This window comes from Acomys russatus, chromosome 1, assembly GCF_903995435.1.
Source record: "Acomys russatus chromosome 1, mAcoRus1.1, whole genome shotgun sequence".
Lineage (NCBI taxonomy): Eukaryota > Metazoa > Chordata > Mammalia > Rodentia > Muridae > Acomys > Acomys russatus.
The window spans coordinates 90,006,915-90,026,455 of record NC_067137.1 but is presented as its reverse complement, the minus strand read 5'-3'; the positions used below and the strand labels follow the sequence as shown (position 1 = coordinate 90,026,455).

Here is a 19,541-nt window from a genome sequence, read left to right as displayed (position 1 = left end):
ATGTGAAAGTCAGTCCCCACTCTCCACTCAACTGTGGAGAATGTCCTGTCCATTGGCTAGATCTGGGTAGGGGTTTGATGCTCACTGCACGTATTGTCCTTGGTTGGTGCCATAGTTTGAGAAGGACCCCTGGGCCCAGATCTGCCCGTCATAGCGTTCCCTTCTTCTTAAGACTCCATAGACTTGTTTTCTATCTGATTTAAGGCAGACCCTCCTCCTCCCTGCGTCTGTCAATATCCACATCCAATATACACTCAACAGTGGGAATAGCTGGAACATAAATGAGTTTTCTAAGGCCCGCCCCTCACTAGGGCAGAAGAACTGGAGGCCAGGTCTCAGCCTCTAATGTAGGATCACAGGGATGGATTAGGATCCCAGTGGTCCCTGGCCCTCCCTGCCTGAGCCCAAGTGCAGGCTCTGTCCATCTGTCTGTGCCTCCCCCGTCTTGCCTCTTCCCACGTACCATGTTGTATAAATATTTACACCCCCAGGAATCTTTCCCCAGCTGCTTCCCTGGTCCCTGTCAATGCCTGTTCCCTCACCCAGCAGCTGCAGCAGATCTGGTTGCCTTTGGTCAGACAAGGGCAGGCCCTGGTGTGGGGGGCCCATGGTCCCGCAGGGGTAGAGAGTGCAGTTGGCAGAAGCAACACTGAAGAGGTCACAGGCCTGTGACTGAGGCCCAGCCACTTTCCCCTGTTGGCTGGCTTCTCCAGCCATCCATCCCTCACCCCCCATCCCAGCTGTCCACGGGCAGTTTGCCAAGAGCTGTGGATCCCCCCTGGTTTGGCTCTGAAGATTCCTGCTTCTTGAAGAAGTGGCTCTCGGGGTTGGGATCTGTGGCATCCCAGCCTTCTAGACAGAGAGCCAACTGGCTGACGCCAGAACAAAATGGTAGCTTCCTTTACTTTTGAGCACATCCCAGCTTACTAGGGTATGGGATGGTCTCCGCATGCCCCAAAGACCACCCTGAGATCAGAACAAGAACCTGCTGGCACATCTCCATGTTGGGCGCCTCTGACACTTTTTGCACAGACCATCCTCCCTGCCATTGGTTCCTAACGGGTTCAGGGCTCCTTCCCCGTTTTCCTTGGTAACCTGGGAGCACAGGTTGCTAGAGAACCAGGTTGGCCCATGACAAGCTGCCTCCCCACAGTCTCATATGCTCTTTTGAGCCTTGAGGGCAGCAGGTTCAGACCTTCCCTATGCATAGGTGTTTCCTCTTTCAGCCTTGGTTGGTGGCAGCCACAAAAGGCAAGCTCTGGCCTTTTCTGGTTCAGTTGGGGCCTCTGAGAGTCAGCCATAGGCTGGGTGTTGACGTTCCCCATCCACAGTGGGTATGGGTCACTTGCTGTCTCTTCCCCTCCCCTTGCTACCTCAGTTTCCCCCTTCTGTGAGAGGAAATAGGCATGCATTCCACACCAGCTTTCTCTCTTTCTTTTTTTTTAAATTTTATTTTATGTGCATTGGTGTTTCGCCAGCATGTGTGTCTGTGTGAAGGAGTCAGTTGGAGTTACAGACAGGAGTTCCCAGCTGTCATGTGGGTGCTGGGAATTGAACCCAGGTCCTCTGGAGAAGCAGTCAGTGCTTTTAACCGCTGAGCCATCCCTCCAGCCCCCTCCACACCCGGCTTTCTAACAGCTCACACTAAGTCTTTGGAAATCCTTGCGGCAGTTGCATTTAGAATTCTTTCTTGTGACAGAAGGGACTGGGAAGCTATCAGGGACTACAGAGAATGTGGCTCCAGATGCTTTGGGGAAGCTACGGAGGTAGCTGGGTGGAAAAGGCCTTTCATATGCACCAAGCCGCGAATGTAAGCCCAGTGACTGTAGGTGGGTGCACTGGGCTGGATGGGGACCAGGGACCAAGGCTGACCAGGTGTCCACGAACCCACCCCACGCTTGTTCCGGAAAAGAACAACCTTTCTCTCCCAACCCTTTGGGATTGGGAGAGAAGCCGATGGCAAAGGTGCCAGGTGTGACCACAGTGTAGGTATTCGGGGTACAGTTTAACCCCCTCCTAGGCACCCTAAGGTGAAGCCAAGGCCTGCGGGGGGGGGGGGGGGGCTGGCTTTGGCCTAACCAAGAGGAATATTTAGAGAAGGGTGGGAAACTACAGCTCAGAGCTGCAAGCTTTTCCTGCTGTCTGCCTCTCCAGCCCCCGAAAATAAAACAAAATCAAATCAAAGTTAGACCTGGAAGATATTAATACAACAGAGCCAGGGCTGCTGTGTGCACAGCCACCCCCTTTCCCCTTTCTGTTTCTATAAGTGGCTGAAATAAATTTAGTGAAACTACCCCACCCATCTGAGGGCCCGAGGTTTCAGAGCAGTGGGATTTTTTTTTCCCCCCACCGAGAAAGCTCTTCATTTTCAGAGCTGAGAGCTTTTTGTTTGAATTCTGTTGGGAATGGAATGTGTTCAATTTAAAATAATTATTTTCTAAAGTCACCTATTCCTCACATACGTGCTTTGACACTGTAAAAGGCTTGCTAGAAAGCTGACCAATAAATACTCTGCAGCTTAAAATAGTGGACTGCATGAGGCCAGTACCTCAGTGGGTCTGCTGGGTATTTGTTGCTGGACTATTGCGTACATCTGAGTGTATTTAGTCAGGGCCCCTGTTGTTTGTCAGGTAGGGGAGAAAGCTAAGTCAGCAAAGCAGATAACTCTTCCCTGGTGAGGATGCCCTGAGGATCTACTGTGTGCTGGATACGAGGCCAGGCACTAGGGACTAAGCTGAGAGCAGAGAAAGCCTCCTTTCATTGGCACGTACATCCTGCTGGGAAGAGAGGTGGTTAAACTGCTAAGTGACTAAAGACAACCAGCAAGGAACTTCATACTTCATGCAGGAAGACCGGAGTGTCTGTCCTGCAATTAGGAACAAGGTGAGGGCCTCCTCACCAGACCTGTTCAACATCTGCAACACCCGGAAAGGAAGACGGTATCTCTGTCTGCAGACAACATGGTTATCTACATTAAAAACAAACCCCCAACCAAAATCTCCCAAGGAATCTACCCATATAACTGAAAAGCTTCCCTTATAACTGAGGTGATTTTTATAAGCTCATAGGAGACAAACCAAAACTATATTTCTATAAATTAGTAATAAATGACCGGCAACAATTACAGGACTTCAAAAACTAGGAAATAAGTCAGGTGTGGTGGTGCACACCTTTAATCCCAGCACCTGGGAGGCAGAAGCAGGTGGATCTCTGTGAGTTCCAGGCTAGCCTGGTCTACAAAGCGAGTCCAGGCCAGCCAGGACTACACAGAGAAAAACCTTGTCTCAAAAAAACCAAAACCAACCAACCAAACAAACCAAAGCAAAGAACAAAAACCTGAGAATTATTAGGTACAAAGATAATATATATAAAACTAAAAGCCAATAAACCACTATTAAATTATCATGTGGTCCATAGAGGCTTGCAGTCCTAGAACTCAGAAAGTATTGGAGGGGCATTGCTTTGAGTTCTAGGCCAGTCTGGCCTATAGAGAAAGAAAGAAGCTATCTCAAGAAAACCACAAGCAACCAATCATAAGAACATTGATGTAATAAGTCAAGTGTGTGTGAAGTGTAGCTCAGTGGAAGTGTGTATGCTTGGCATGCTGGGTTCAAATCCCAGCAGCCACCTACTCTATCTCCCCTAGTAAGAAAGACCTAAATAAATACACATGGCTAGGAAATCTTAGGTTTTTTTTTTTTTAAGGTGTGTTGTTCTAGGGGTTGAACCCAAGACCCTATATATTGAAAATGTGGTGGTTTGATTGAGAAATGTCCCCCATGGCTCACATATATTAATTCCATGGCTCACATTAGAGGTACTGTGTTGGGAGGTTGTGGAACTCTTAGGGTGTGGTGCCTTGCTAGAGAAAGTATAGACTGGGGGTGAGCGTCACCCCCTTCCAGGTCACTCAGCGTCATGTGGGAAGGAATATCATTAGCCAGCTTCATGTCCAGCCGCCTGCTCTCATGCAGTCTACCGCCATGACCTCTCCCTCTGTAACCAGAAGCCAAAATAAAGCCTTTTTTCCTAAGTTGCTTTTTTGGTCATGGTATTTTATCACAGCAACAAAAAAGCAACTGAGTCAGTAAGTAGATACTCCACCCCTGATTTCCAAGTAGGATTTTTTTTTTTTTTTTTGCAGAGATAGACAAAATGATTCAGAAATCTATATAAGAAGGCAAAGGAATAAGAATAGTTAAAAATAATTCAAAAAGTAAGAAAACACTGGGTTGGTATTGATGATACAAGTGCACCATCTGATTTGGGAAGCAATAGAATGGCAATTACAAGCTGGGTGTGGTAGCACACTCAGGGAGGCAGAGGCAGGTGGATCTCTGTGAGTTCGAGGCCAGCCTGGTCTACAAAGTGAGTCCAGGACAGCCAGGGCTACTCAGAGAAACCCTGCCTCAAAAAACAAAAACAAAAACAAAAAACAAACAAAACAACAACAACAAAAAAAACCAACCAAAAACAGAGACAGAGAAAGAGAAAATGAAAAAGACAACTGTAGAGAGAAATCAAAGTCGTTTCAACAGTGTTAGGATTGGACAATCACAGGCAAAACAAAACAAAACATAAAAATGAACTTCAATGTAAGTCTCATGTTTTTGGATTGACTGATGTTGATGTTTGTGGTTCTTCTGACCGTGTATGCCTGTGAGCCAAGTGTGTGAAGTGCCTGTAGAGGCCAGAAGAGGGCGCTGGAAAGCACATGGGGGTCAGAGAACAACTTTGGCTGTCTGGTCTCGCCATCTACCACCTTGGATTCTGGGGATTGAACTCAAGTCATTAGACGTGATGAGAAGCACCTTTACTTGTGGAGCCATCTTGCCCACCCAACACTGGGGCTCTTGTAAGGTATTTCTTACAGACAAGGGGGCAGCTACTCCAGTAATGTAGGGAATGAAGGGTGCTGGTTCCAAGGGCTGGGGGCGTAGCTCAGTGTATAGCTGCCTAGCGTACGAACCCTTGGCTTCCATCCCACCACAAGAAGCAAAGATGGAAGGAAAGAGAAAACACTAGGATAGCAGAATAAAGTCACCTTTTACTGCTGACATTTTAAATGCAAGGGAGTAAACTCTTCAGTCAGAAGTCAGATCAGCAAAACAGGTAAGAAAAACCGTAACTCAACAATATGTCATTTATAAGGGACTCACTTTAGATCCAAAGACCCAAACAGATTGAAGGTGAATGACAGAAAAAGATTCCTCAGGGCTAAAGACCTATGAGGCTCTGGGGTCAATCTCTGGCACCCAAACCAAACCACAGAAAAAGAATTAAAGAAAGAGCCAGCTGGTGGTTTGAATAGGAATGGTTTAACCCATAGGGAGTGGCACTATTAGGAGGTGTGGCCTTGTTGGAGTAGGCGTGGCCCTGTTGGAGGAAGTATGACACTGGGGGGCGGGCTTTGAGGTATCAGAAGTTCTGGTCTGCTTGCTCACTGGGGATGTAGAACTCTCAGCTCCCTCTCCAGCACCATGTCTGCCTGCCCGCTGCTATGTTTCCTGCTTGAAGACAACAGACTAAACCTTCGAAACTGTAAAACAGCCCCAGTTAAATGTTTTCCTTCAGAAGAGTTGCCATGGTCATGGTGTCTCTTCACAGCAATAGAAACCCTAACTAAGACACACCCAGGGACTTTAAAAGATTATAGGAGGGCTGGCAAGATGGCTGACCATTTGACAACCTGACTTCAGTCCTGCAAGTTGTGCTTTTTTCACCTCCAAATACATCTGAATCAATCTCTCTCTCTCTCTCTTCTCTCAATAACAATTTAAAAACTAACAAAGGTGGCTGGGTGTGGTGGCACACGCCTTTAATCCCAGCACTCAGGAGGCAGAGGCAGGCGGATCTCTGTGAGTTCCAGGCCAGCCTGGTCTACAAAGCAACTCCAGAACAGCCAGGGCTACACAGAGAAACCTTGTCTCAAAAAATCAAAACCAAAACCAAAAAGTTTCTTATGTTTGAATAGTTGAACATTATGTCTAGAATATAAAAGATCATAGGAGGAAGCCAAGTGGTGGTGGCGCATGCCTTTAATCCCAGCACTCAGGAGGCAGAGGCAGGTGGTTCGCTGTGAGTTCGAGGCCAGCCTGGTCTACAAAGCAACTCCAGGACAGCCAGGGCTACACAGAGAGACCTTGTCTCGAACAAACAAACAAACAAACAAACAAAGTCATAGGAGGCTAGAGACATTATATATTAATCAGATATACAAAACAGCGATAACATAGACCAATTATAATCATTTGTTAGCAATATAACTTAAAGCCATACACCTTTTGAAAGAAAGCAGACTTCTCCCAGAACTGAGGCTTGAACCTAGAGTTCTACACCCCAGCCCTCCACTGCTGAGCTCTATTCCTAGCCCCTTAGTGTTGATTTTTTGGAGACAGGGTCTTGCTAAGGTACCCAGGCAGGCCTTGAACTTCTGATCCTCCTTGCTTAGCCTCTATATTAGGTGTACTACAGACCTGTGTCACCAGGCCTGGCAAAAACAAGCTCTTAATGGCTTGAGTTACAGAGTGCTCAGCTGTCACACCAAAAGCATGATCCATAAAAGATGAAACTGATAAGTCAGACTACACTAAAGTTAGCCCCCCTTCCCCCAGTGAAAGACACTTTGTTAAAAGGATGAAAATGTAAGGTGAAGGTGCAGGCTTAACGAAATATTTGCAAATCACATGTCTGACAAAGGAACTGTATCTAGAAAGAAAACAACAACAACACCACCCTCACAGCTCAATAGAAAGAAAATAATGACCCAGTTAAAAATATGCTAAAGACTTGAATAGAGACTACACAGGTAGGTGGCAGCTAAACAGAACGTTGCTATTACAGAAATGTGAATTAAACCATAATGAAAAAAGCAGGTATGGTGGCTCAAACCTGGAGTCTTAACATTTAGGAGTCTGAGGCAGGAGACATGCCTGGAGTCTGAGGCCAGCTGGGGCTGCCTTAGTGAACAACAGGCAATTCTGGGCTACAGTGAGACCTTTTTTCCCTCACACCGAGCCAGCTGTATGATGGGCTACCACGTGTATACCTATTAGAATAATTAAAGTAAAACCAGTAACTTTAAGTGTGGAGGCGGCAACGTAACATACGCGCACGCGCGCGCGCACGTGTGTGTACCTATAAAGATGTAAACTTATAAAATCCACTCTGTACCACGGCTTGGTAGAGCTGAGTGTGACTTTCCACACCTTTCATCCCTACACCTGGGAGGTTGAGGCTGGTGGGTATCTGTCGGTTCCAGACAGCCGGAGTTATATGGAGACTCTGACTCAAAAATAAAAGGCTTGGTAAGCTTAAAATTTAATTTTAATGTATAACCACCATATGGTCCTAGAAATCTCACTTTATTTATTTACCCTAGGAATGTAAGAACTATGCTCTCACACAAACTGGTATATGAAGTTTTCTTTCAGGTCTATCTTCAGCCCAAATCTGGAAATAACCCAATGTCCTGTAGGGTTGATGGGAGACAAACTAATGTCTACCTATGCATCAGGGTCCTACTTCTCAACAGCAGGGATGAAGTGTCAACATATGCAACATGGATAAATCTTAAAAGCATTATGTTGTAAAGTATATATTGTCTAGTTTTGTATGACATTCTAGAAAAGGCAGTATCGTGGTTGAGAATTTATCACTGGGTCCAGGGGTTAAGGATGGAGCAAGGTGTGACCACAAAGGAACGCTTCCAGGTAGTCTTTTGAGGGGTGATGGGAACTGTTGTGGATGACGGAACTATCTGACTGTGGGAGCCATTACATGAATCTGCTCTTCAGGTCTGTCTATTGACATTCATAGATATGTATACCAAATAAAAGATCAATTTTATTGTAAAGCAAAATGCCCGGCGGCCTGGTGGCGCACGCCTTTAATCCTAGCACTTGGGGGGCAGAGGCAGGCAGATCTCTGTGAGTTCGAGGCCAGCCTGGTCTACAAAACGAGTCCAGGACAGCCAAGGCTACACAGAGAAACCCTGTCTCAAAACAACAACAACAAAAATCGAAAAATTAAACAGAACTGTAAAAAGGACTGTGAACTACCAAACTCAAACTGCTCAAGGAAAGAAACACTCCATGAACGTGTACAGGAGAGGACACTCTGTGTTGGTGACGTAGCTGTGCCGCCAAGAATGTTTTCCATAGGAAGTGATGTTTGCGCTAGGTTCTAAACAACAATTAGGAGCCTTCTTGGGCAAAATCCTGGCACCTGGTTTGGAGTTCAAAGATCATCCTCAGTTATACATTGAGTTTGAGGCCAGTCTGGGCTACATGAAACGGTCTCAAGAAACGGTCTCAAAAAAAAAAAAAAAAAAAAAAAAAAAAAAAAAAAAAAAAAAGCCCCATGTGGTGGTACAACGCTTAATCCCAGCATTTGAGAGGTAGAGGCAGGAGGTTCACTGAGTTTGAGGCAGCCTGGTCTACAAGTAAGTTCCCAAACAGCCAGAGCTACAAGGAGAGACCCCATCTGTTTAAAACAAAACAAAACAAAACAACAACAACAACAACAAAATCGGAGGGGGCGTGGTAGCGCACGCTTGTAATCCCAGCACTTGGGAGGCAGGCGAATCTCCATGAGTTCGAGGCCAGCCTGGTCTACAGAGTGTGTCCAGGACAGACAAGGCTGCACAGGGAAACTGTCTCAAACAAACAAACAAACAAACCTAAAATGGGTCAGTGACCTCTGACAGGATTTGCATGTGTAAAGACCCAGAGGGAGGAGGAAGAAAACTTATTTTCTCTTAAATAAGAGAGCTATGGACTGCCCTGGGGGTGTGGAAGGGATAGTTAAAATCAAGGTCTGTGGATTATGCTGGATCAGGGTTTTGTTCTGAGGCTCAGGCAAGCGGGTACCACCAAGGGAACTGGGAGAGTTCCCAACTTCTCTTCAAGGAGCTGAAACAATTAGCCTAAGAATGGAGGTTTAAATACCCCACTTAAGGAGCCAGCAAGATGCTTTCTCCCTGCCAGCCCAGGGTTGGACCTCCAAAGTCCTAGGATGTAACTTCACCGCTTAAGGACTCACACCCCAGGCAATGCTTCATTTACAGTAGAATTTGGACTGCCTTCTCTTGAGAGAAGCTGCCTGATTCTGGGGAACATGACAGTGATGTCAGAAAAGCGACACAGGTTCCCATGCCACATCCTAACCCATCTTGGTCTTCCTCAGGCTCACTTGAGTACACAAATTAGAGGCCAGCCTGGGATACATAACAAGACCTTTGGTCAATAATAATAACAAATCACAGCTAGATAAGACAAAATTAAGATTTTAATTCTGAACTACTCAACGTCCGTATCTTGAACCCACGGGAGGTGGGTTGGGGGGAGCGCAGATCTAAGGACGGCTCATTCTTATAGGGTCTGGATCATTGCGCACCCCTGGGGTCCACACACCTGGACAGGTAGCCAGGTGGCTTCAGGGCTTCACTCAGCCAGCTCTCCCATTGCCCTTTAACCTAGGAAAATAGAGGCCACTCCCAGGTCTCAGGTAGCAAAGGATCGGGAAGGGTTAGCTTTCAATCCGAAGCCTTTCGCAGATTTCGCAAATGCCCCGGAGCCTGGGAGGAAATGCAACCCCTCTAGGCGCTGAGAGGCATTGCCTGGCGCCAGTGGTCAATCTCGCTGTCTGGGGTCCGCGACCCCGGGCCGCTGTCCCCCTTCAGCAAGGTCGACTGGTTCCGCTCGGCTAGGCGGACGCACACAGTCTCCACACCACCCCGAACGCGAGGACTTTCACTTTCCCGGGTCTCAAAACCCCGTGGCCCCGCCCCGTCTCCCCCTAAACCCAAATACCTGCGCTGCCCGGGCGCGCGAACCGGAAGTCGACGGCAGTGCGGCGCCCCCCGGGCGGAAGCGGCGGCGCAGGTGGAGGCGGCGGCATGGGCGGCCAGGCGCGCCGGAGTCCTCCGCTCTTTTCCCTTGAGTCTTGCGGCTCGGCCGGGGCGGGCCCGGTACCTGCCGCCCACCTGCGGGTCTCCGGCCTCCGCTGCGGCCTTGTGTCCAAACGCAGGGTCAGGGAAGGGTTAAGGAACGCTCCCTTCTTCCCTCTCCCCACCCCCCTGGAAAGTCCCCTAAATGACGTTGCAACCCGACAATTAGAAAAGAGAGTTTAATTATAGAGACGGGCTCTGGGAGCAGGAACAAACCCGGGCGGTCGGCGGGGCGCGTAAACAACTTGGGAGCGCGCCGCCCGCGGAGCCCGCGCCCCGGGGAGCCGGGGGAGGGGAGGCCCATGGGAGCTGGGAAGGCGTAGGAAATTCGAGGAATCGCCTTTTTCTTTGAGAGAAACAAAAACACAAACGATTTAGGCAGCTCTGGGTGTCCAAGCCTGGTCCGGCCCCTCAGAGGGGCAGCACTACCTGGGAGGCGGCCCCACCCAGGCCTGGGTGCCTCCAGCTGAGCTTCGCAAACACTCTGGAGTTTAGACCAGCCGGGCGGGGGGTGCGGAATGAAAAGCTGAAATAGCTTCACATCAGGACGCAGACTAACCTTGTGGTTTTAACGCACCCTGCTCTGTCCCGAAATCTGGAACTCATTACCTCATCACCGAGAAACTGCACGAAATACGCGCGCGCACACACACATACACACACACACACACACACACATACACACACACAGACACACACACACCCCAACCCCCTTGGAGCTGGGGAAGGGAACGCAAACATCCCTTTAAAAAGAAACCTACACACCCGAATGATTTAAATTAAGGTGGATGGAAGTTATTTCCCTTCCCGGCGCTTGCCAGATTTCAAGAAAAGATGAAAAAATGGGAGCGGGGGGAGGGTAGCAACCGGCGGCAGGACAGCAGCAAAACCCAGGGCAGCAGCCGGGTTAAAAATGGGGGCCATCAACTCAAGTCCCTGGAGACACGACAAGCAGAGACCCCGCAGGGAATTACATTAGGTTCGTGGGCTGCAGCAAAAGTTGTTTCGCAAAGTTGGAAACAAACAACCCACCCAAAACTTGTTTCTAAACTAGTTGTGATTTGGAAGGTTTTCCTGGGTTTGGCGATAAATAAATGCAGTTTAAAAAAAAAAAAAGTATGAGTTTGTGTAAGGGGTGGTGCGGCTCGAACGCTCTGCTCCGCCCGCTCCGTCCTTTCCAGAAAAACGTACTCGTAATGGGGTGACCTAATTACAACGTAATGGAACTCGCTCGTAGCCACTCGGCGCACCGGGTTTCATAACAGACCCGGCGGCCTCGAGTGCTGGGAAGAAACGTGCGAGGCCTGGGCGGCGCGGCCCGCGATTTCCGCCCGGGTCTCGACTCCAGCACGCGAGCGGGTGCGGGTGGGAGACAGCCAAACCTAATAGTAAATAAACACATAGTTCGCGGTTTTAAAGGGCGGAACTATTCATTGAAGACCAATGGGTTCCGTGGGTCTTATTGCTTGGCACCCCAAGCAGGGTATAGTGACAAGCCATATGTTCCGTTCGCGTGGGGGCGGGAGAGCAGCAAGAAGTTAAAAGTGTCGCTTCCCCCACCTCTACCTTCCTTCTTACCAAAGTAACTTTTTCCCCCTTGTTTTTAACCCGAGTTGAAAGCGCTCGTGGAAAGTGAATCGTTGCTCTTTTATTTTTGTGATCTGGAGGAAGGGGCGCCCATGAAAGTCTGGATTTTTCTGTAGTAGTAAATTTAAAGGTCGGATACGTGAACGAAGCGCCTTATCTAGGTCTGTTTAAAAGAAGTCTGTCTAGGCGATGGTCTTTTTCGCAAAGCCCCAATCCTACCAGGAGAGCGCCGGCCGCCGGCCCAGCACGCGTGTACACGCGCTCTGCGCGCTAAATCTTGCAGCGCTCGCCCCCGCCAGGCCAGCTTTCTCCCGGAGGAAAAAAAAGCTTCCCTGGTCGCCCTTACTCTTTTTGCCCACGGATGGGGAACAAACATAAAACGCTAGGATGTTGCGAATTCCTAAACTCCTCTCCCAGCTCGTTTTGCGGTGGGCAGCCAGGTGTGGACAGGGAAGTCAGGGAAAGGTAAGTCGTGCGGGCACTTGGGAGAAGTTTTAAGAGACACCAGCTCAAGATGGAAACCGCAGCTCTGGCCCGCTCAGGACCAGCTTCTGCTCCTGCTAGCAAAGAAAAAAAAAAGAGAGAGAGAGAAAGTCGAGCCCGCCTTCCTGCTCGAAACACACAACACACACACACACCACCACCAACAAACACAACAACTAGAACTCTCAAGGGGGTGGAATGAGTGATGTCACAGAGCCTTGCAGCGAGGCTGACAAAGGGTGGGCTCCCCTCCCCCCACCCCGCCCCGCCCGGCCAAAGGGAGGGGCGCCCCCAGAGTCCGGGAGTGGAGCCCGTGGACTCGAAACTTTTCCTCTTTAAGAAAAAAAAGTTTTGCGCTGCTCCGAGTGTTGGTTTTTTTTTTTTTTTTCTGTCTTCTTTCCTTGTCTCCCTTCCCCCTTCTTCCTTTTAAAAGTTTCTTTCCTCCCCACCCCTTTCTTTACCCCTCCCTCTCGCTTGACCGCATGGCTGATTCAACCTCAGTGTCAATCAACTTTTTTTTCTCCTCCTCTTCTTCATTTAAATAAGTTTAAAGCTCCTCCTCCTCCTCTCCAAAATCTTATAAATTAGGCTTTGCGCGCCGCAGCTCTGGAGAGTCAGAAAGGCGAGGGGCGCCGGGAGCTGGCGTGTGGGACTCCAGACCGGAGAGCCGGAGGCTGCGCCTTCCCCGCACCAGGACCTTCACGACACAATCAGATCCTAGTCCTTGCCCCGTGCTAACGCCCACGATGACCACCACTCTCGTGTCCGCCACCATCTTCGACTTGAGCGAAGTTTTATGCAAGGTAAAGTAGGGCGGAGCGTTGGCTTTTCGAAAGTTTCTCTTGTGCTTAAAGAAACCCTGAAAGTTTGGGTTTGGAGAAACGGCGTATAGGGAGCGAAGGGCTTTCACTGCTTGCGTTTCCCACCGCGGTGAAGGAATTTGGCCATGCCTTCCCTACTCTTTTAAATGTCAGGTCCCAGGTGGGGTTCCATGTGTATTCGGGGAACAAAGTTCTGAGCGACTGCTCAAGTTCGCAGAGCAAGGGATGCGGAGAAGTGGCTAAGACTGGGACAAAATTTGAAGGATTCTTTCCTACTTGGTGTGCCACTGGAGCTGTGGGTTGGCCGGTGGCCTCGGCTTCCCTGTGTGTGCTTTGGGTTTCTGTGCCTGCTGGAGGAGTTCGCGTCTACCCAACAACTTTGCGTAGGGGTCTCTAGGGAAAGCGAAGTCTCTGAACGATATTTGGTTGGGAATATTTTCCTGTGTGCTTGGAGAACTAAGAGAAAGGGCCGACTTAGGGTTGAAAGACATGTAGGCAAATAGAGTGTGTCCGCTCCAGCTGGGCTGGGCTTACCCCGCGAGAGCTGGGTCTTTCATGCTGCAAACTTTTGGATTGAAAGTGGCTGCTTACCTGTGTTGTGAGGCTCTACTGTTGGTTGACTGAGGAATAGGGAAACAAAATGCTGCCACAACTGAAGTTCCCGCCAGTCAGGATTAAAGTGGGCCACCTTAAATGGGGTAGTCTGCCAGTGGGGCTTTCGAAAAAACAAGTTTTAAAACCGGAATGCTCCAGCAGTGCGGTTGAAATGTACAACTCCATGGATGTTGTTAAATTTTTCCCCCCACTCTACTTCCCCCACCTCCCCCAACCCCCAATTTGAAAGGATGAAGCTGCTAGGCTACTTTTAATTGCTGAACTGTTTTTTGCCTTCCCTAAAACACGTCGGGTCATGTTGCTCTCTTCCTAGCTTGCCGCTCCTGTCGGTGCAGCTGCCAAGGCCCCGGGGCTGCAGGGTTGGGGTGCAGGGCCGTGCTGGAGCTGAAGAACAACATCAAAAACTTTTGGGTTTCCTCCTTGCGTTTTCCCAAGTCTATTTGCCCTGGCCGCTGCCTGAGGTCCTGGGCAACTCCATCCTTCTCTCTTCCCTGCTTGGCCGCTCTTTGATCTGTTTCTCTTTCTTTTGCCCCCTCCCCCCGCAGGACTTTTTAAAATGAACCTCATTGTTGGGAACCGGCTCTCCTCTGGGTTCCTGTAATCCGCTCGGTGGGGTGGTTGCGGTTACAGGGTTACCGATTCCCGATCCCCCGCTGCTGATCCTAAGGGACTAACTTTAGAATTTGCACAATGACACCCACATGTGTCAGGGGCCTGGAGATAACTTTCAAGTCTTCCACCCCCACTCTTTCTAAAGTCTTAGGTAGTTTGAGCAGGTGACTATAGAGCTTGTGGTAGCTCTGTGCCCCTTGCTCACCCGGCCCCCCACCCCCACAATTGACTGCGGGGTGGGGTGGGCTGGTACTTTCTTTCCCATCATCTGCAGCTTTGGTTCAAGATTAAACACTGGTGCTCTTATGCCAGACCTCTCTTGCAGCCAGGAGACCAAGTGCAAAGGCATCTTCCCAGTGAAGGGGGTGGGGAATGCTGGGAGAAAATTCCTCCTGGGGTGGGGGTATCCTTCCAGAAGCTTGGGGGCCATGCACATGCGTTTCCAGAGACCATATCCCTACCCCTGCGCCTACCCCCACCCCTCCAAGCCCCAGACTGGGTCCTTCTGCAAGCAAGGAAAAAGCACAGTTTGAAAACCTGTTGCCAAAGGAAGCGAACGCTTGTGGAAGAGGAAGTGGAGAGTTTGGGGCCAGATTGTGGGGGGAGGGGGCTAAGCAGGGACTGGTTGAGAGAGGATTTGGCTCATGTTTAGTTTTCTAAATTTATAAATCAGGTTTACTTGGTTCTGTTGGGGGAGGGAAATTAGAGAGGACTGCCTTGTGCGAAATAGTCTTAGTTGAGGAATGTATAAACAGCACTTGGATTTTAGAGGGAAAAATTAGCTTTAAGGACAAGAGCATATGGAAGCTGTATATCAGGGTTCAACGTGGATCAGGATGCACACTTAATTTTTCCCCCCTCTCAGGGCAGGATTTTGTGGTTTCTTATGAACGAGAGAGACAGGCCTATCTGATGGAGTGGTGCAGTCCTTTGTGGACACCATGCCCTGGCCTCAGTCACTCACCGGTCCTTTTCTTTCCCCTCCCCCCAGGGTAACAAGATGCTCAACTACAGCACTCCCAGTGCTGGGGGCTGCCTGCTGGACAGGAAGGCAGTGGGCACCCCTGCTGGCGGGGGCTTCCCTCGGAGGCACTCGGTCACCCTGCCTAGCTCCAAGTTCCATCAGAACCAGCTTCTGAGCAGTCTTAAGGGTGAGCCGGCCCCGTCCTTGGGCTCCCGCGACAGCCGCTTCCGAGACCGCTCTTTCTCCGAAGGGGGTGAGCGGCTGCTGCCCACCCAGAAGCAGCCTGGGAGCGGCCAGGTCAACTCCAGCCGCTACAAGACGGAGCTGTGCCGCCCCTTCGAAGAAAACGGTGCCTGTAAGTACGGAGACAAGTGCCAGTTCGCGCACGGCATCCACGAGCTCCGCAGCCTGACCCGCCACCCTAAGTACAAGACGGAGCTGTGCCGCACCTTCCACACCATCGGCTTTTGCCCATACGGGCCCCGCTGCCACTTCATTCACAACGCCGAGGAGCGCCGCGCCCTGGCCGGGGGCCGGGACCTCTCCGCTGACCGTCCCCGCCTCCAGCATAGCTTTAGTTTTGCTGGGTTTCCCAGTGCCGCTGCCACCGCCGCTGCCACAGGGCTGCTGGACAGCCCCACGTCCATCACCCCACCCCCCATCCTGAGCGCCGATGACCTCCTGGGCTCACCTACCCTACCCGATGGCACCAATAACCCCTTCGCCTTTTCCAGCCAGGAGCTGGCTAGCCTCTTTGCTCCTAGCATGGGGCTGCCCGGGGGAGGCTCCCCCACCACCTTCCTCTTTCGGCCCATGTCTGAGTCCCCTCACATGTTTGACTCTCCCCCCAGCCCTCAGGATTCTCTTTCGGACCAGGAGGGCTACCTGAGCAGCTCCAGCAGCAGCCACAGTGGCTCAGACTCCCCTACCTTGGACAACTCAAGACGCCTGCCCATTTTCAGCAGACTCTCCATCTCAGATGACTAAGCCAGGGTAGGGAGGGACCCCCTGCCTCCTTCACCTCCCCACCCCCTAACCTTCCCTCAATCCCTACATTGATACATTTAAGCTCAGCCCCTCCCCCAGAACCTTGGTATGTTACACACACACACACCTCCCCCCAACATAAGGACAAGTCAATTTGTCAGTAGCTTCTGGCTTGAAACCCCCTCCCTCCATTTCATAGCCCACTTAACCACGCATAACAGAGTCCCATATTTGTCAGTAGATGCCTTTTTTCGGCTTAAGCCTTAAGTGCCAAATCACAAAAGAAAAAAAGCAGTAACCGTTTACAGAAGCAACTTAGTGCCTTTTAATCTAACTTTGTCACTGTGACTACATTACCTCTTAAACGCCAGGGGGCACCCGTGGGCCTCCCAGAGCCTCTGCCCATGGGGTGGGGGTGGGGGTGACCCGCAACCAGCAGCTCCCCCAGCTGGCCACACACGTGCACCTTCCTTTCAGTCTCCCGAACACTTCTTCCTCTTCCTTGTAGTTACTCGCCTCCTTCAGAGAATTGTTGCTGGGCTTGGGTTTTGGAGGGAAACCTATTTTGACATTCAAAACCTTTTCTTCCCAGCCCGAACCCCTGTTGACTAATCTTGCCTGGGTTTGTGTAGAGTCTTCAGGGAGAAAGGTACAAGTTGGACGAAGGTTTTGACATAAGTGGGACTTTGTGGTTTAATTTCTTTTTCTTTTTTCTTTTTTATTTTTAAGTGGGGAGGAAGGGGAAACTAGATGGACTTATGAGAGACTTGATTTTGGTGCTAAAGTTCCCCAGTTCATATGTGACATCTTAAAAATGACAACAAAATGAGAGAAAAGCTAAAAAAAAAAAAAACATGTAAGGGGTGAGCAGTTAATGGTATTCATTCCACATACAATATCTGTGTAAAACGATTTCCTGTAGAAGTAGCTTTAATGGATTTTGCTCTAGAATACCTTAGGTGTACCTTAGAGCCCTCACGCCATGCTTTTTTCCCTGGGTTTAAACTTCATCTAACTTTCAGAAATTGGAGAGCAAAAATTTTGCTTGTCACTGCACATCAATATAAAAAAGCTTATTTAACTTATCAAAACGTATTTATTGCCAAACTATGCTTTTTTTTTGTTAATTTTGTTCATATTTATCGGGATGACAAATCCATAGAATATATTCTTTTATGTTAAATTATGATCTTCATATTAATCTTAAAATTTTGTGACGTGTCTTTCCTTTTTTTCCACAGTTTTAATATATTATTCTTCAACAACATTTTTGTAACTTTACACTTTTTTTGGTTATTTTATTTTAAAAAAATGAAAAATTAATTTAAAAAAATGCAAAAAACTGTTGGATTATTTATTTTAGAAATTCTCCCCTTTGTGTTGGACTGCAAATTGAGTTTCTTCCTCCTTAGGCCTTTCACAGGTAGGACTGAGAATGTACAAGTTCTGTGACAGTACAGAAGGAAAAGCCACCATTTAGGTATAGCTTCTGAAAGGGAAAACAAAAAAAGAGAAAAACCCTTTGACTTCCATGTGCCCATCTCAAGACATTCCGCTCGCAGATCCGAGGTTCTGGATTCCAGGTTGGAGTTTTCCAATGCTAACATAAACGACTGGCGCACACACATGAAGATGAATGTAATTATTATTCCTCTTGCTGGTCACTACCGTCGCTTTCTTATTTCTCTTTCTTTGTGTGAATTTATTTAAAAGAAAAAAAAACTTTTTGTAACGACTATTTGCAGTTTAAAAATCAATAAACCCCGTTTTTTTCAAGAAATGATTTGTCTGTAGGTTTTTCCCTTGCACCATGCGTGGGGGCAGGGGAGGGGATAGGGTCAGCTCCGTGATTGGTCTTTAACCTTAGAGCCTAGCCTACTGGTCTGGGTGGTGATGCTAGAAGTTCAGTGGACTTGAGTGGGGTAGAGGGTTTCCTTTGGGAGACGGTTGGGATGCCTCTGATAAAAGGGTGTAGCCCATGCCACGCGGGCAGGCCTAGATTGGGTGTTTCAAGCTCATTGCTCCCATAGGCACTAACCAAGGCCTCAGTCCCGAATGGGTACCAGGAAGCACCGTGCACCTGGAGAGGAACCGTCAGGATGGATAAAGGCAGTCTGTACCCAGACTAGACTGGAGGGGCCTGTAAAGGAGAAATGGGCGTTAGTGCAGACCGATAGGAAATGAATGGCTCTCATCGCAGTTGTAGTTCTACCTCAGATGCTGTGGAAAATAAGTGGCAGGACCCCCGTGGTTAGAAATTCAGCCAGCCTGGTTGTGGAGGTGCACACAGGATTTGCTGAAGGAGGCTGTGGCAGGAAGATCATGAGAAATGCGGTCAGGATCAGGTAGCCGCTGGGGGAATGATTCCTAACGAGAGTGGAGTTGGGTCTTTGTAAAGACCCTGAGTCTGATCTGTGGATTGAGTCTTGGGAAAGGCTCCTTACTATTTGAGCCCCTGGCTCCTCACATTTAGTAAGTGTCGAGGGTTGAGCAATCTCCGCTTTCTCTCAACGCTCCATTGGCATCTTCCATAGGCAGCTCTGCTATAGACACTGTCCGGTACTGAGTGGGGCGACCAGAACCCAGATGTTACTGCGCGTCAGGGGTGTTAGGTGGAAGGAAATACAGGGATTATTTCCTTTTCCAGGGTAGAGGGGTATGATACAGGAAGAAAAGAAAAGGGCAGCCTGGGAACCTGGGACCTGGAGAGGGGGAATAAGGCAGAGGTGTGTGTGCGTGTGTGTGTGTGTGTGTGTGTGTGTGTAAGCATGAGTTTGGGTGGGTGATGATGGTCTTCCATTCTGACTAAAAGCAACAACATTTAGTCACTCACCTGGAGCTCACTCAGTTTCTAGCCACAGAGAACCTACGGTGGCCATCTAACACCTTTCATTATATCACAAGGCGTTCAGAGGGGTCTCGACGGCTTTGAAGTCAGCCTCTGGCGTTAGATAACAAGGAAAAGCCCCCGAAGGGTGGAAAGGCTTCCATGTTAACCTAGGGAGGCTGGCTATTTGTAGCCCCTAACCCCACATCCCACCCAAGTGTTTCCTTAAGGCTTTAGCTTGTCCAGAACAGTAGTGGCCCTAGGTGATAGGCTACTGAGACATCCAGGAAAGGTGGTTTTACACCTGGCAGTGGGTAAGACCCTGCGGTGGGAGCAGGAGGTAAAGTCCACACAAGGGGCTATGTGGCTCTAAAGACTAGCTCCTGCGTTGCCAGCCTGGGAACAGGGTCTTCTTTCCTACTCCTGCCCAGGACCCTGGGCTATCTCTAGCCTATACAAGATCTCCTTTGTGTGGGCAAGGCCTCAGGGGTGCTGGCCTGGTGGCCTTCCTTCGGAGCAGCTCAAGGTAATGGAGCTGTGTGGGCCACCTCCTCTTCTTCCTCTTCCTCTTCCTCTTCCTTCCTCCTCCACCTTTGTTTGTTTTTTTAGATAGGGTCTCACTATGTAGCTTTAGCTAACCTGTAACTCACTATGTAGACCAGGTTCACCTTTCCTGGAAGTTGGGCCTCAGGGATC

At 49.3% G+C, this 19,541-nt stretch overlaps 1 protein-coding gene across 1 annotated transcript; it reads left to right on the top strand.

Moving 5' to 3' along the window:
* The first annotated feature begins 12,613 nt into the window (after positions 1–12,613).
* On the top strand, positions 12,614–17,791 carry Zfp36l1 (ZFP36 ring finger protein like 1). Its single transcript, XM_051148356.1, has 2 exons — positions 12,614–12,822; positions 15,059–17,791. Exons 1-2 carry the CDS (start codon positions 12,766–12,768, stop codon positions 16,016–16,018), a joined length of 1,017 nt encoding a protein of 338 aa, XP_051004313.1. The 5' UTR covers positions 12,614–12,765; the 3' UTR covers positions 16,019–17,791.
* The last annotated feature ends 1,750 nt before the right edge of the window (positions 17,792–19,541 follow it).